The sequence below is a fragment of the Impatiens glandulifera genome, chromosome 7, assembly GCF_907164915.1.
Source record: "Impatiens glandulifera chromosome 7, dImpGla2.1, whole genome shotgun sequence".
Lineage (NCBI taxonomy): Eukaryota > Viridiplantae > Streptophyta > Magnoliopsida > Ericales > Balsaminaceae > Impatiens > Impatiens glandulifera.
Genome location: NC_061868.1, coordinates 2,227,149 through 2,243,761, shown reverse-complemented (window position 1 = coordinate 2,243,761; position 16,613 = coordinate 2,227,149). Strand labels below are relative to the sequence as shown.

Genomic DNA, 16,613 nt, shown 5'->3' with positions numbered 1-16,613 from the left:
GCATCCGCACTCTCTCTTTCATCTTCTCTTGGATTGTAGCCGGACGGACAGAAGAAAGGAATGGGAAACTTGAAATCCTTTTCTTCCTCTTTTCCTTCGCTATCAACTTGTTCACTTCCATTTTTGTTATATTCAATCTATCTATTTTCAAATCTATCATTTGTTGACTGTTTTGGTTCCCGATCTCTGATTCCACAGTTCAGAAACCGACTCAGAGGTAAGGTTGTGTTTCACGTCGGCGATTATGGCGCAAAAGGAGATGGATTCCATGATGATACTAAGGTAAAGCAGTTTTTACTTATTCTTATTATGTTTTCCTTTGAATTGGAAGCTTTTATCATGTCAGTTTAAGCAATGTTGAGATTCTACTTTCTGAAATTCATGATCAGATAGATGTATTGAGGAGATGGATTGCATGATGATACTAAAGTAAAGCAGTTTAAAAACTTCAATCCAATGTTTCTACTGTTTTACTTTGAATAGGCAGCAACTTTTATCATCTCAGTTTAAGCAATATTGAGATTCTACTTTTTGAAATCCATGATCAGATAGATGTATTGAGGAGATGGATTGCATGATGATACTAAAGTAAAGCAGTTTTAAACTTCAATCCAATGTTTTTACGATTTACTTTGAATCGGCAGCTTTTATCATGTCAGTTTAAGCAATATTGAGATTCTACTTTGTGAAATCTATGATCAGATAGATAAATTGAGGAGATTATGCTCATTTATGTATGAAATATTGTCAAATTGGGATGGATTGTGCTGATTTGACCTAATGCTGTGAACTGTGGTTTCAGGCTATTAGAGATGTTTGGGAGAAGGCTTGTTCATTCCCAACAACATTAAAAGTTGTAATCAATTTCCCAGCTGAAAGAACATTTCTTATACAACCTACAGATTTCTCTGGTCCATGTATAGGGAAGGTGACCTTGAAGGTAAAATCGCAGATCGAATTTAATAAAAGTTAGTTTGAGGATTTTGTTGATGCCAAATTCAATCTTTTCAGATCAAAGGTTCTATCATTGCTCCTATAGATCCCGAGGCTTGGGAAGGAGTCAATCCACGAAAATGGCTCTATTTCCATGGGATAGACCGCCTTTCTATTGAAGGAGGAGGTGCAATAGATGGTAGAGGACATAAATGGTGGGCTAGATCTTGCAAGATGAACAATACAATGGTATATTTGGTCAAACTCTTACACACCATTTGGAAAAACTTTTTTTTTCTTGTACCTAATGTTAATTCATCTCTTTCGTTTTGACAGCCATGTGAACATGCTCCATCGGTATCTACCTTAACTGTAACTTTATATTATGCTATTCTAAACAACCTTAAAGATGATTGAACAATATTTGAGATGTTTATGCTAAATGAATTGAACTGCAGGCATTGACTTTTTATGGATGCAACAACTTGAAGATTACAGATTTGGTGATGATAAACAGCCAACAGATGCACTTGGTATTTACTAACTGTATGCATGTTACAGCATCACAGTTAAAGGTTATAGCACCAGCTTCTAGTCCCAATACAGATGGGATTCACATTAGTTCGTCTATACATGTTCAGATCACGAGTGCTGTCATTGAAACAGGTAAAAAACTGAAATTCTGAAATCTTGTTTCTTTGTTTAGAAAACACTCCTAAAGCTTGGTAGTTTGTTATGGATTAGGGATATAGTATTACAATAATTATAATGGTAGTATGGAAAATAGTAGGGATTAGAACGCTCTGATTTAAAGGGGTTATGACAATGGAGGATCGTGCTAGCCGCCATGAGGAATAAACCCCGGTAAAAAAAAAAAATGGTTTGTAGGGCTTTGTTATTCCACATTTTCATGCAAGGAAAAGAAATCCAAGGCTCATTCATTAAGTATGCCGTTTGTTTGTGAGATTGATTTTAAATTCTCAATCTTTCCAATAAAAACTAAGTTCATATTGAATTTTTTATTCTAGGGGACGACTGCATCTCTATAGTCGGTAACTCTACAAGAATAGGGATCCGAAACATAGTATGCGGCCCAGGTCATGGAATTAGGTTTGTCATGTTTTTTATTATACACATCAAACATATATAGAAATTTGTAAACACCATTGTTCTGTTTTGGTAGCATTGGAAGCTTGGGAAAAAATGAATCGCTTGTAGAAGTGCGTGATGTTATGGTTGACGGGGTTTTCCTTTCTCATACAAAAAATGGGCTGAGGATCAAAACATGGCAGGTAAAAATCATCTTCATCAAACCCTTCCTTTTTTATTTTTTAGTTCAAATTCATTTCTGTTCTTCAGGGTGGTTCTGGTTCTGCAAGCAATATAACTTTCCAGAACATCTATATGGAAAACGTGTCTAATCCAATAATCATAGACCAATATTACTGCGATTCACTCAGTCCATGTTCGAACGAGGTAATGACATTCGAGTCTTCATTATCTTTTTCAGAAGACTTGTTCAGTCATTAGTTGAGCTCATTAATCATAGCCAAAATATCAAATTTAATTGCAGACCTTTGCTGTTAAAGTTGAAGATGTATCATTTATGACCATAAGAGGAACCTCGGCTACAGAGGCAGGGATAAGTTTCGCTTGCAGCGATATCTTTCCATGTAAAAACCTCTATCTCGAAGATATCCAACTAGTTCGATATCAAGGAGGGTTAATATCGTCTTTTTGTTGGCAAGCGGAGGGATTAAGTTCGAGTCTCGTTTATCCACCTCCTTGCTTCCCGTCAGTAGAAACCTTAGGTTCGCTTAAACTTCCTACAACCATTACTAGTAACAACCCACTTCAATCAATATAGATTTGTAAGTTGTAATATCCTCTCTTTTTTTCAATAGAATGAAATCATTATCTCAGATTAAATGCAGACTTTGATTGGTTTTTACATAGAAGGGTCAGGTAGCACCCAACTTGGGACAACCAATTGGTAGAGGCAATTCTAAATTTTCTACAACTCTAAATGTCTTCTTAACCATCTTGTCAACATAGAGAGTCCCACTTAAATGGTCGCATTCATGTTGTAAGATTCGGGCTTGCCAACCCGAAGCATTAATGATGATCGCCTGACCTTCGCGATCCAAACCCGTAACTTTAACTTCTAGGTGCCTTTCCACCACTGCTCTATATCCATCAACGCTGCAAAGACAATATTTGTTTCTCTAAAAAAGCTTGGCCTAGATCGAAAACTTCTAAGAATGGTCAATATAAAGTTGATACATTAAGAAAATAAAATTTATAATCAAATTGGTTAAGTTATTTGAAATATTGACTTTAAATGTGAGTTTTTGAAACAAATTTGGAATGGGTTTGAAGAAAATAAAGGAGAAACTAAGGACAGGTTCGGTTTGAAATATTTAAATAATTAAATCCAAACCGGCACTTTCTTTAAAACCAGATTTTTGAAAACCCGCAATCTGAACAAGAACTCAAAGGACACATTAAAAAAAATTAAAAATTTGTCCCATAAGTTTAGTTATACTAAACCTTATATCCATCATATCTCACACGAATCTTAGATAGATATACCAATTGAGCGGATCAGATTTATCGAGATCGAAAAAGAGAGTGCATTTACGTTCTATTTCAATAATTTTTTTACTATTGTTCTCTCCGATTTCGGTTTTGAAGAATTCTCCCGAGTCACTGTTGTACTATATTCTATTAAAAAAATATCATAAACTATTTTTTATATAATATATTAAATTTTATTATTATAAAAAAAACTCTTATAAATATAAAAAAATAATAAATATATTGATGATGTTATAATTAAGAGAATTATAGACACACCAACCCAACAGATAAATGTTTTTTATCTCATTTCCGATTAATTACCGGTTAAATCGAGAAAATGCTGTATCGAGAACTTTCCGATCGAAAATGAATTATGGATTCTAATTGCTCTCAACTCTCAAATCGAGGTTATAATGACCTAATTTGACTATTTTGAGTGTTAAGTCCACGAGTCAACACAACATCAAATAAATATATTTGTTATCTCATTTCTTTCTGATTAACTACCGGTTAAATCGAGAAAATGCCGTATCGAGAACATTCTGATCGAAACTGCATTATGGATTCTAATTGCTCTCAATGGTCCAATCGAGTTTATAATGACCTAATTTGACTATTTTAAGTGTTATCCACAAGTTTGAATTTAATTTTATAAAGTGATAAAATCGTATAAAACAAATAAAGGAGGAAAGTTTAGGACTAACTAACCTTAAGCATCCTTCAAAGAACAGAGCAGTTCTATTGCCTATCTTCTCAAGTTTAGGGTTTATCACAACCTAACAATGAAGAAACCAGATTTCAATATCAAATGGCGTAATCTTATCAGGTAAAGATGCAAATAGGGATACATACGCGAAGATCAAAGGGGCGTCGGTCTTGAGCTTTGGTTAATTCCTTGGGTGCATAACTTATATATTCCTTCGTATCTTCAACAACAATTATCTATCCAAAACGAAAACAATCAAAATTTTGGAGAGATTGATTGATTGAATTGAAGCTAACCTGTAAAGGAACGCCGATTTGTGGAGCAGCAAGACCAACGCCAGGCGTCTTCCTCATTGCTAGTATCATATCATCTATAATCTTCTGAATCTTATCCGACTCGATTTCTACGGATGGAACTTCCTGTGCCTGTTCGTGAAGGACTGGATCGCCTGCTTTGACTATTTCTGGTATCATCTGTTTCTTTTCTCCCAAACCTAGAAACCAACCGGCTCGAGCAATTGAAAGAGAAGTAGTACGGTTTCTGCAGGGAATCAAATTGAAACGGGATCCGGATGTTTGTTGATTTGATCGGAGATTTTGAAGCAATGTGCGAGAGTGATTAGATCTAATGTTATGGATTCGTGGAGAAAGTGCGGCGATGGAAGAAATTGTTGAGCATTTTCCGGCGAGAGGTATTGAAGAGAGAGAGTTGGCGATTCGTTGAATTCCTTCCATACTCAGACTGGACTTTTTGATATTGTTTTAGTGATAATTGATATGAAAGAGAAAGGGTAAAACGGATAAAGAACACAGTATTGGGCCTGTTATTAAGTAGTTCATTTATTTTATAGACTTGATTCTTTTAATGCCACTAATTCTTGCGGATTAAGCCGAGGCGAGCGGAACTTGCTTTGTGCTTGACGGATCAATAAATGCTGGCATAAAAATGATCAGATTATGAGGGTCGATGTAATTGAATTTTGTCTTGCAATTATTGGTCTAACTATCCTGATTCTGACATTTTTATTTTAATTATTTCAAAGAAGAAGACCAAACATATCCAGATCCAATCACGTTGTTTTAATAAGAACAAGAGATCTTTCTCGATTAATCCTCTTGTCCCCTCTTTTTACCTATTCTTGATAAACCATCGGTTATATAAAGATGGAGTTTAGACCTGTTTAAGAAGTAAGAAGCTTCTTTGACATCGATCGAGCTAAATATTACAATATTCTCTGTCCATCCTCTATATTCTCCTTTTCATTTCGTGTTAGAGTAGAAACTTTACTTGTTAATTAATTACCTGAGATGTCAATAATATATCATCCTCTCTTTGAAACAAGTGGTGTTTTCGATTTTGTCGGTGCTCGAAACAATTTTGTTTTCTCTATATTATTATATATTCAAAGTCAATAATTTTATACCAGGAACTTCTAAACTCAATTACTTGTTGTCGTTACATACTTAACTAGGCGAGCGAAATTTGCTATCTAACATGCTCAGAACATCATCACGAGATGGTGTTGTTGCTTCGTTAGAAGAGAATTAAGTAGGTCCTTTATAGTTTGTGCTTTAAAAAATTAAAATTATATATATATGAGGCCCATTTCAAATATATGGTGACATATATATAAGGCCCATTTATAGTAAGGTATGGACCATTAACGATAGTTTAAATAGGACATGATTTTGGAGGATTATATTACTTTTTTTCTTTAAGAATAAACTCTAATTTTAAAATAAGAAATAAAAATGTTTTCAAAATTAATTCACTCACACTATACACTAATGAGTTTGTTCAAGACTTTTTCGGATTAACTTTTATTTTTAATAATTTGAGTTATTTAAAGAAGAATTATTGGTGATGATTTTGAACTAATGGAGATTTTTTATTAAAAAAAATTAAAAGGTGTTAATATATAATATAAAATAAATAATAATAATTTAAAATAAAGAGTATTTTAAAATTTGAATTAATGAATTGATTCATAAAATATATGAAATGAGATTGAAACAATTTTAATTGGTTGAATTAAAGTAAGATAGTTTAGGGTTTTGATTGATTAATTAATTAATTAAATGATTCGATAATTAAAAAATATAGTACTATAAAATAGTTAAATTTTGGATAAAAATTAAAAAAAAAAAAATCAAACAGCTCCATTTGTTACCAAGGTTTTCATTTGTCTCTGAAGGGATGTGTTTTTCTAAGTTTTTATTTGCGAAAATGTTTTTACTAAAAAGAATATTAAATTAAAATGAATTTCATAATAATTTTTTTAATTAAATATATATATATTTAATTGAATTTTTATATTGATGAATTATATATAAAAAAGAGAGATTTTTTTTTTTTGTTAATATGGATGCATAAATGTATGTTTTATATAAATTCGAATATTGATAAATAAATAAAAAACATGTTTTCAAATGCAAATATATTTTTAGACCCATCTAATTCGAGATAAATTAAAGTCGATTTGAACTTAAAAAATAAAGAAAAAATTATAGTAAACATGTAAATAAACGTGCTTTTGCCCTTTCATTTTTAAATTAAAATTTTTAAATATTAAGTTAAATTTTAAAAAAAATACGAAATTAGGTGTAATTAATTTTATTTTTTGGAGTGATTCCTAACCTAAATCCATCTCCCTCTTCACCCAAATCATAATGAGCTTATTTTGTCAAATTGATTTGAAAATAAAGTTATTTCCAAAATATTTTGACAATGTTAGTGTGGGATACTTGTTGACTATCTTGTCATATTTGTTTTATAGGATATTATTAGGCCAATTTTTGACTTTTTGTCATTTTAACTAACTCAATTTTAATTTTACTTTTAATTAAATAATTAATGTTTAATTTTTATTAATAATATTTAAATATAAGTTGAGGGACGTGTTAATCTAATCCGATCAGAAAAAAAATAAAATAAATGTCAAACACGCATTTTTTATTTCTCTTCAAAGACCCAAATAAAAGTTGGTTAAAATATCAACTAGAATTAAGTGAATTTCAAAAATAAATATTTGGATGTTATAAATTTCAACTTTAGTTGTTCGGAGTGTGAATTGAATTCGTGGTTTTAATCTATTAGAAATAACTCTTGTCATTTGAGCTACTTTATTGTTAATTTTTATATAAGAGTCAACTTAAAAATCAAGAATTAATAGATTCGATTCCATCTGGAAACGCTTTAAATGAAAGTGAGGGTCACAACTTTGGGATATCATGCTAATTCTCCTTAATTAAAAAAATATGTGGTTAACTTTTAATATATGTTAAAATATCGTCAATTAAAATCCAATGAACATTCGAAAATAAATATTTGATTAAGGCGGTTTTGGAAATCAAACACGTGACATTTAATTTATTTAGTCCCACTCTTATTAATTGAGTTAACCTAATGGTTAACTTTTAAATATTGTTTTGTTCTATATAAATTAGATAAAAGACTTCATGCAAATTCAATTTAACAACAATTTGATAACTACCCTTTTAAAAAAATATTTCAAAGGGGTATTAATAGAACAAAATAACAAACCATTTACTCAAAAATGTCAAATTATCATAATCCTGTAATTCTTACATGATATAAAATGTTGGTCTTCATTATAGTCATTGTCAACTTCTCTTCTATCCATATATCATAGGATCCTCTCAAAATATTTTCTTTGCTCTTCTGATTAATTATATTTTAAATCAATATTTTTTTTATAATTAGTTTGTAGTTAGGGTTGTTTTCATCTTAAACAAATACTTCAAATTTGAATTGGAGAACACATTCATTTTAATAATTTAATTTGGGTTAATATTGAAACATTGATATTATTTTAAAAAAAAGAACCACAACACCTATGGAGCCAACAATATGTTCTAATGATTTTTACAACTTTAAGGCTTATTTCGATAGATTAAATTGTTTCTAGTTACAAGTTCGAAATATTGACTACCATGTTTACATTTTTTGTGATATTTGTCTTGCCTTATTATTATTGTGTTATGGGTTGATTTGAAAATCTTTCTTATAAAGGGTGGTTATTTATTTTTAGTAGACTGTTTATATAAGGATGTAATCCCCTCTTCTAGTCTAGTGGCAAAAAGTGGTGGATATCAACTCTAAGTTCTTGGGTTCGAGCTTATCAGGCGACAAACTGCGCCTGGTTAAATGATTAAGTGTGTTTGCGGGCTACATACTTAATACTTTGCTCCATTTTTTTTTATGTAGGGCTGTAACATGCTTAAGTGAAGTTAAAAAATGTATTACTAATCAAATTTGTTTATATGTTAATATTTAAAATAAAATTGTGTTATTAGTATAGTGATTAGTAAGATAAATTTCATAAACCTAGCTTTAGGTTTGGAGACACCAATAGATAAGTCCTAAGATGCCATAATATGATTTTTGTTGGAGTATGTTTGCTATATTAATTTGTTACGAGGAGTGATTGTGTGTGATAATTTGGGAGATAACGACGTCAAATAACTTACGGAGTAAAAGATAAATTATGAGGAGAGAAAAGAGATAAAAAATTTGTTATTTTTTCAACGAATCAGATCGCGCTACGTCATTTTCTTTCAAATTCTCTCTCCAAAATTCGTTCCTCAATCATTTCTCATTTGTTATATATATTAGTTTTTGTAAAATCTTTTATTATACTATTTTTTTTTGAATTTGTTGTGGTATTCATATTTATTTATTTTCTAACTTTCTTGATTTTAATCTGAATTATCTTGTTTGAAAGAATTGTTTAAGTTGTAGTTGATTGATAATATTTGTATTATCACGAATATCTAATGATTTAGGCTCAAATGTTATTTGCAAACATAAGACACCATGACCATTACAATTATTTGTTTTGTTTTATAAAATGTATTCTTAATTTTTATTTATTTTGTCTAATTCAATTAATTTTTATTTATTTTGTCTAATTCAATTAATTTTTATTTCTTACTCTATTATATAATAAGATATATTGCCATATTTGCAAGATGGAAGACTTGTTAAATTTATTTAAATTTTCATATGTTTATATGTTTTCTATAACGTTCTCTCAAACATATTTCTTGAAATTTACACAATTTAATAGAAATTTTAGGGATACCCTTTAACAAAAACATAAGATTTCAAGGATACCCATAATTGTTAAACAAAAAAAATAGATCTAGAAAGTCAAAGGTTACCATAATCCTAAAGAATTTTTCTAAATAAGAAAGCTGGTCTTCCTCTTCAATCTTTTCATGAATGTCACATTCTTTTGCATCAAAACAATCTTGAATAGACTCTCCTTCTACCTACTTTATTTGTTCTTTTCTAGTTTAATTGTCTAATTCATTAGTTTTTAAGTCAATATTTCTCAAATCAATATTAATTTAATGTTGTTTTCATCATAATTAAAAAAAACTTCTAATTTGAATTCAAGCACACATTCAATTCAATTGAAAACTAAAAAAATAATTTTGTTAATATATTTAAACATTGATTATAACCCACTAACAATAGTCTTATCCAAAAAAAAGTTAAAGATTTCATATTGGATTATACAAAAAAATATGTTAAGTTGAGGTAGATGGTTATGTTAGGTTGATATAATTTATGTTTAAAAAAATTAATTATTAATTTATTTATAATTAAATATATTATTTTAATTATTAAATAAAATGTTATTTATAAATGTTTATATTTTAAACTTTGTCTAATCAATTAGTTGAAGAGATGATTAATAAAAAAATATTCAAATTAAAATAACTCCTTGCCACAACCCATTGACATCTTTTTTTTATCATAAATAATGAAAATTATGTCTTTTTTTTTTTTGTTAAGGATTTAATTTTGAGAAATTCAAATATTTTATTCAAATTATTATTCACTTTAATTATTATTTTTTTTAATTTTTAAAAATATTACTTCAATATTAAAAATGATAAAAATAGTTTAAACATAACAAAAATGAGAAAAATAATAATATGATACGGTCACGTTCCAAATAATTTATCGAGTTCGTAGATATTTGAGAAATACGATTAACTCCTCGATCGACTCCACCGACTTTAAGGAACGAATATTATATCAGAAAACGGTATAATAATATAATTATAATGATACACATAGCACAACTAAAAAGTTCAACTATTTTTCTCAAATTAAATAGGCTACCAAAATATAATCGGGATAGAATTCCAAATATGTAGGTCTAACATATCAAAAATAAAAATAAAATTATAATAAGATTCAAATTTAAACATTTATCTTAATTTAAAATCATTTATATCGTTGACCAATTTTACTAAATTAATCCAAACTAAAAAAATATGATCAAAAGAAAATATTGAACCGAATAAATTGTAACTAAAACAAATTGGAAACAACGTGAATAGAGTCGAAAGAGGTTCAAGTTTTGCACTTAACCACATACAACTCACGGTAACAATGTTGTTTTTGTGATAAACCTAAAATTCATTCAAAATTAAAATAAAAAGAACAAACTAGTTTAAATCTTCATTTTCTATATCTTTCTCTCTTTATCAAATAAGAAAAAAATATTGAATAAACAAGGCATGCAATTTTTCTAAGTATGAAATTTCAATTTATTTTTACATAAGATAAGATGAGAAGATTGCCTAAATATTATTTCTTTAGAATAAAGATGCCATCAATCCTTTCTACATCTCTATAAATACTTGTGAAACTTCTTCTTCAATAAACACTTCAACTAGAGACAAAGAAAAACTTCCCCTGAAATTTCAAATTCTGATAATTCTTCCATGGAACACCAGAAAGAAAAACAAGGGATTGCTGCCGCCTCGAGAACAACCGAAATGAGAACCGAGGTCGACGCGCCGTCACCGCCGCCGCCAATAGAAGATATCAATGAAAGTGCTGAGGCTTTCATCCGCAAATTTAGACAACATTTGCTTCATGAACGTATGAAATCCATAGAAGATTTTGAACAAATGCTTGCTAGAGGAACTTAAATAATCAAACTCAGCCAATTATTATATTAATAATGTTTGTGTGAAACATTTATTTATTATGTTTCTCAATAAATTATGGCTAGTTGGGTTTATATCAATAAAATTTATTTTATATTTGTTCATTTTATTTTAAAAATTTGTTCAAGTTAAAATAATATATTTATTTCCATTGATATAAAATTGTTTTATAATATTATACAATTGTGAATGATTTGTCATTTAATATAATTATAATATATATTTTTAATATGTGTTCAATATAATCTCAATAACTCATTTTATAAAAATAATAAGATATATATATTGTCATAAATTACAATTATATTTGATTCTAATTAGAAACTATCCTTGTAGGGAAGGATAAAACTGTCATTTTTTTTTCTTTCAAATATAACCCTTTCGCCCCCCAAAGATAATAGAGGAAATCCCGTAATAGAGAATTATTTTAAAAATAAAAAATAAAATTTAAAATTGACAATGAATAATTTAAAAAATTGATGAATATATTTATTAAAATTTTAATAATTAATTTCACTAATTTAAACTATTATAATAATTAATTTGACTAATTTAAAGTATTTTAATAATTAATAAAGTAGTTGTTATGTTTGGAGTACAAAACCCTAACGAAACTGAATCTGAGCCTCGTCCGCTTCACCATTAGCCTAAACTACAGAGAGCTTTCGAAGCCTCTTTAGACGCTTTGAGAGAGAGATTGAGAGAGATTTGAGTTATTTATCATCGGAAGGAAGGAAGGAGATCACGATTTGTTGATTAGAGTTTCGAAAACATTCATTTTCAAATGGAGGAGATCACGGAAGGAGTTAACAACATCAACATCGCTGACTCTCACAAGAAGAATCGGATTCAGGTCTCCAATACGAAGAAACCACTTTTCTTCTATGTTAATCTCGCTAAGGTCAAATTCATAATCACCCTCTTTCTTTACCTCTACTCTCTTCGCTATTTATTAATCTTATTTGCGAAAACAATGTTTTCTGATTTCTCAGAGATACATGCAACAACACAATGAGGTGGAACTCTCCGCTCTAGGAATGGGTATCACCTTCTTTCCTTCATGCATCTCCCCATATTTATGATCTTAACAACAGAGTTCTGAGATCTTTATTGCCATCCTTGAGTTCTGATGTATGTTTATGTAGTTATCTGCTTATTATCTTTATGATTAGTGTCAAATTTTTAATCTTTTTGAGGATATAAGAACAGGGTATGTTTAATGTTGGTAGATTCTGTCTGTCTTGAAATCTTCTTGTTTCATTTTCACAATCTGTCTATTAGAATGCACAATCATCTGTTGATTTGAGATGTTTTGGCTCAACAGCAATTAGGTTTAGTCATTTAGCTGGAGAATGTATACGAGTTATGTGCATGCATGGTCATTTACCATTGGAAAAAAGATAGTGGCTTTGCGAAATCAAGAATTTGTATGAATGTGGATCCGTGTTTCGGTTAAGACTTACGAGTTGAGTTATGTATGATGTCTGTCCGAAGAAGACCATATCTGATCTCATCTGTTATTTCAGTTTGGACTATGTTTATATGTTTAGAATTGGAATTGGAATTAGAATTACAATTTAATTCTTGTGTTTGGGAAATTTGTAGGATTGCAATTATGAAGTTACAAGTTTCATATACATTTTCCATTAGAATTATAATTCCAATTATTTATTCTGCCGGAATCAAACATAGTCTTAGAATTGTGTGATAATGTTGCAAGTTTCATTAGCTTTATGATTTTGCTTCTCCACTTGCTTACTTACTATGTCATTGTTAATACCTTTTAATTTGTAAGTAATTATTTCAAAATGTACAATTGCAGCCATTTCTACCGTTGTTTCTGTGGCTGAGATCCTGAAAAACAATGGATTTGCCATTGAGAAGAGTAAGTTCTCCCCCTTCTTCTTCTTCCCCTGAGAAAAGATTTGGTTAATTTAATTTATTTTTGATTCAAATTAATGCAGAGATCAGGACCTCCACTGTAGAAATGAAGGATGAATCCAAGGGAAGACCAGTTCAAAAGGCCAAGGTAAGTTTTCCAGTCGTGTTTTGATTCTGTGAGTTGAACTATACACATCCATTATAGGCTTTATGATGGTTTATGAAAATGCTACTATATGTTGTAGATTGAAATAACTCTTGGAAAGACGGAGAATTTTGATGAGCTGATGGCTGCTCAAGCAGATCAGACAGAGAATGGAGATGCGGAGGTGCAGGTTCAAGGCTGAAAGGGCTTATTGCCCCTTTCAGATTGATCATAATCTTTCCCGATAAAATGGGGTTTATCAAAGAAATGCTAGTCAATTTTTTACTCAATCTGGCTTGGGACTGTGATTATCCACTCATGTTGTGTCTACTGCGATGGCTGGTGATGATCTGTTCCAAGTCTAAATTTTTGTCTGTTTTTGTTATTTGTGTTTTGGTTAGTTTTATGTATTAAAAGACATTCATTGTTAGATTGGAACTTTTATTATAGTTTTGATTATAGTTTTATTCTCCTCTCTTATTCCGTCAAATTAAACCGTGATTATACATTTCCTTAACATAAATTGCGAACTCATAATTGTCGATATAGTTTGTCTGCCTCTTAAGTGGAGTTTGACCTGAATTCATTTGGCTTTGGCTATGGAGAATTAGGTCAGAGATTCATATCCGAGTTATTCTAGTGTTGGAGGGTGTCATTTTGAGATTTTTGAATTTATTGATAGAATTACAAGATATATTTATTGATTATCTTCATCAAATATATTATGAAATGCAATTTTTAAAGAAGAAAATGGCTTCACTTTGTGCCTATTCAAACTTGTTCATTTGATCTAAACTAAAATTCACAAAACAAATTGTTAATCGGTGACATCCAATTTTAAAGATAGAAATATGCTCTACTTTTCGATTGTGAATGTGGTGTAGGGTAGATTACCGCAACAGCAGATCTGGGTGCTACTTGTCTAGAAATTTTATTCTTCTATTTAAGCAATTTTTTTAAAATCAATTTAAATTTGGTCAATTCTATGTTATTCTAAAATGATCCAAACAACCAATTGATTTGGTTTTATAATTATTTAGAAATGACATTTCCATCCAATAATTAGCACTCTTTTAAATTAATTTTTAAAAATTAATTAAATAAAATCAAATAAAAATATTCATGTAATCAGAGACGAATCTAGCCAGCAAGGGCCCTAAAAGGAATGGGTGGGCTCTGAGGTGGGCTTAAGCCCACTCACCCCTTCTCATTTATAAATTTTTTATATATATATAATTTTAGAGGGATATGCATATTGTTATTGAAGATGCAAATTGTGGTTTTTTAAGCATTGTTTGAAAAAGTGAAAAAAAGAGATCAGATATATTTATTTTATTTGAATGATTATTTTGATTTTAATTATATTTTAGAACTTGTCTGATATATTTTTTAATATTTTTATAATTTATGGATACTTTTTATCTTTTAAATTTATTTATTTTCTTTATATTCAAATCATATATTATAATAAATAATTATTTTATTTAAATAATTAATATTAAAATAATATATTCTAATCTATTAAAAATAATAATAATATTATTATTTACATAATACATTTTTTACTTTTTTCTAAATTATATCTTATGATTTTTTTTTCAGTTACATATTATTATTTTTAAAAAATTTTCTCAAATATTATTTTAATTTTTTCTATAAATTCCCAGTCATATTATTATTTACATGTTACAAATTGAATTTGACATATTTTATTATATTTAATTATATAAAATCTTAATTAAAATTTTGTTTTATTAAATTTATTTCGATTTCATAATATATAATTTTTAATATTCCCTTATGATTTTCTCGGTCTAGATTTAGGCTATAATAAAAAATAATATTTTTTTATAGTAGAAAAAAGACATGTCTCATTTATTTTTTTTTTCATTTTTTTATTATTTTTTATAAATCTAAAAAAAAGACTAAACTCATGTTCACACTTTGTTAAATCTATAATTTTCTCATTATATTATTCAATTTCATAAAAAAAAATTAACTTTGTATGAAAATGAGTTTATAATATTTTATTTTAATCTAAACAACTTTTTCAAATAAAATTATTTATTTTTAAATAAAATTTTATTCAATATTATTGTGAGACCAGATCCCTTTCTAGGTCTTCACATAATTAATTTAAAAGGCTAATAGAGTAGCAAACATGATTTTAAATTAAATCAATAAATATTTGTAAGTGTATAAATATAATTTTCGTAGAGAATTTTTTAATTTAATGTTTGATTACATTTGGGAAAGAGTTTCCGTGTTATATTATCTTTGCCCGTTAAAAACCAAATTTTATTATGTTTTATTTGATCAGTTAGTTTTAAAGTTAGATATGTGTCGTTTTTTTGCATTAGTTTTTAAAAAATATTATTTAAATACTAATAAATGCGATTAATGTTGTAGATGGTGAAGAAATGTACCTAGAAAATATTAATTAAAGAGGTTAAAAATAAAAATAAATTCAAACGAACCTTTACCAAATTATTTTTTTATTAAAACATTCTAAATATTTTTAACTCGTTTTACATATTTTTTTCAAATTTTTTACAAACTGTATAAGGCTTCTAATTGTTAAAAAAAACGATATTAAATTAAAAGCCTCAAACAAACTGGCCCTTGTCAAATATTCGGGTCACGAGATGGGTCGAATGCGCGGGTTTGAACTTTATTTGGCTTGGAGTCATCAGGCGTGGGTGCTCACTCAATGTGGAGACAAATTATCGGTCACGCGCAAAATTCCTCGGTTGAAAAGGGTGTCAAACTGTTTTTCTTGGTCGAAAACCAAACCATACTAGACTTTTCAGTCGGGAGCAAGACCTAGTTGGGTGTCTCGACCGAAAACCAAGTCAGGTGTAATTTCTCAATTGTCTTCAACTTTCTGCATGTTTTGGGATTTTGTTGAGAGGCTCCAAATGCTTATTTTAGAACATGGTTGACACCATCTTGAAGTGTCATTCAACCAGGGATGTCGAACAAAGTTTCGATAGTTTTTAGATAAAAAATGGGATTTAGAATTTAAAATATTCATTTTAATATACGAGCTTTCTAATAACTTGCTTATCCTCCTTATAATTGGTTTAGACGGTAAAACTATAATACTATAAGTTTGAACCAATTCAAGAATTAGAAATTTTTGAAATTAGAAAATCTTTAGTTCTGTGCACACATACTTGAAATCGATTATAATTGATCTGAAAATGCTCTTAACAACTTTTAAAATGTATTAATTTTTTTTTTGGAAAACTCCGATTTAATAATAAAATCAAATTTAGATATTTTTGATTTTGCTTGAATCGTTCAAATTTATTTCGATAGAAAATTTTGAGATGATCTTAAGATCAAATTCAAATCAAAAGTTGAATAATTGGAT

At 28.8% G+C, this 16,613-nt stretch overlaps 3 protein-coding genes across 3 annotated transcripts; 2 read left to right on the top strand and 1 right to left on the bottom strand.

Moving 5' to 3' along the window:
• Nucleotides 1-2,855, top strand: LOC124945477 (probable polygalacturonase At1g80170). The gene is made up of 9 exons (XM_047485922.1): nucleotides 1-282; nucleotides 803-940; nucleotides 1,012-1,182; nucleotides 1,270-1,290; nucleotides 1,392-1,599; nucleotides 1,962-2,043; nucleotides 2,117-2,225; nucleotides 2,293-2,409; nucleotides 2,507-2,855. Exons 1-9 carry the CDS (start codon nucleotides 61-63, stop codon nucleotides 2,798-2,800), a joined length of 1,362 nt encoding a protein of 453 aa, XP_047341878.1. The 5' UTR covers nucleotides 1-60; the 3' UTR covers nucleotides 2,801-2,855.
• On the bottom strand, nucleotides 2,773-5,002 carry LOC124945478 (peptide deformylase 1A, chloroplastic). The gene is made up of 4 exons (XM_047485923.1): nucleotides 4,516-5,002; nucleotides 4,366-4,455; nucleotides 4,222-4,289; nucleotides 2,773-3,135 (listed from the first exon to the last, which is right to left on the bottom strand). The coding sequence occupies exons 1-4, from the start codon at nucleotides 4,951-4,953 to the stop codon at nucleotides 2,895-2,897; spliced, it is 837 nt and encodes a 278-aa protein (XP_047341879.1). The 5' UTR covers nucleotides 4,954-5,002; the 3' UTR covers nucleotides 2,773-2,894.
• Nucleotides 5,003-11,828: 6,826 nt separating this feature from the next.
• Nucleotides 11,829-13,739, top strand: LOC124946013 (uncharacterized protein At2g34160-like). Its single transcript, XM_047486561.1, has 5 exons — nucleotides 11,829-12,112; nucleotides 12,204-12,252; nucleotides 13,034-13,096; nucleotides 13,176-13,240; nucleotides 13,338-13,739. The coding sequence occupies exons 1-5, from the start codon at nucleotides 11,996-11,998 to the stop codon at nucleotides 13,437-13,439; spliced, it is 396 nt and encodes a 131-aa protein (XP_047342517.1). The 5' UTR covers nucleotides 11,829-11,995; the 3' UTR covers nucleotides 13,440-13,739.
• The last annotated feature ends 2,874 nt before the right edge of the window (nucleotides 13,740-16,613 follow it).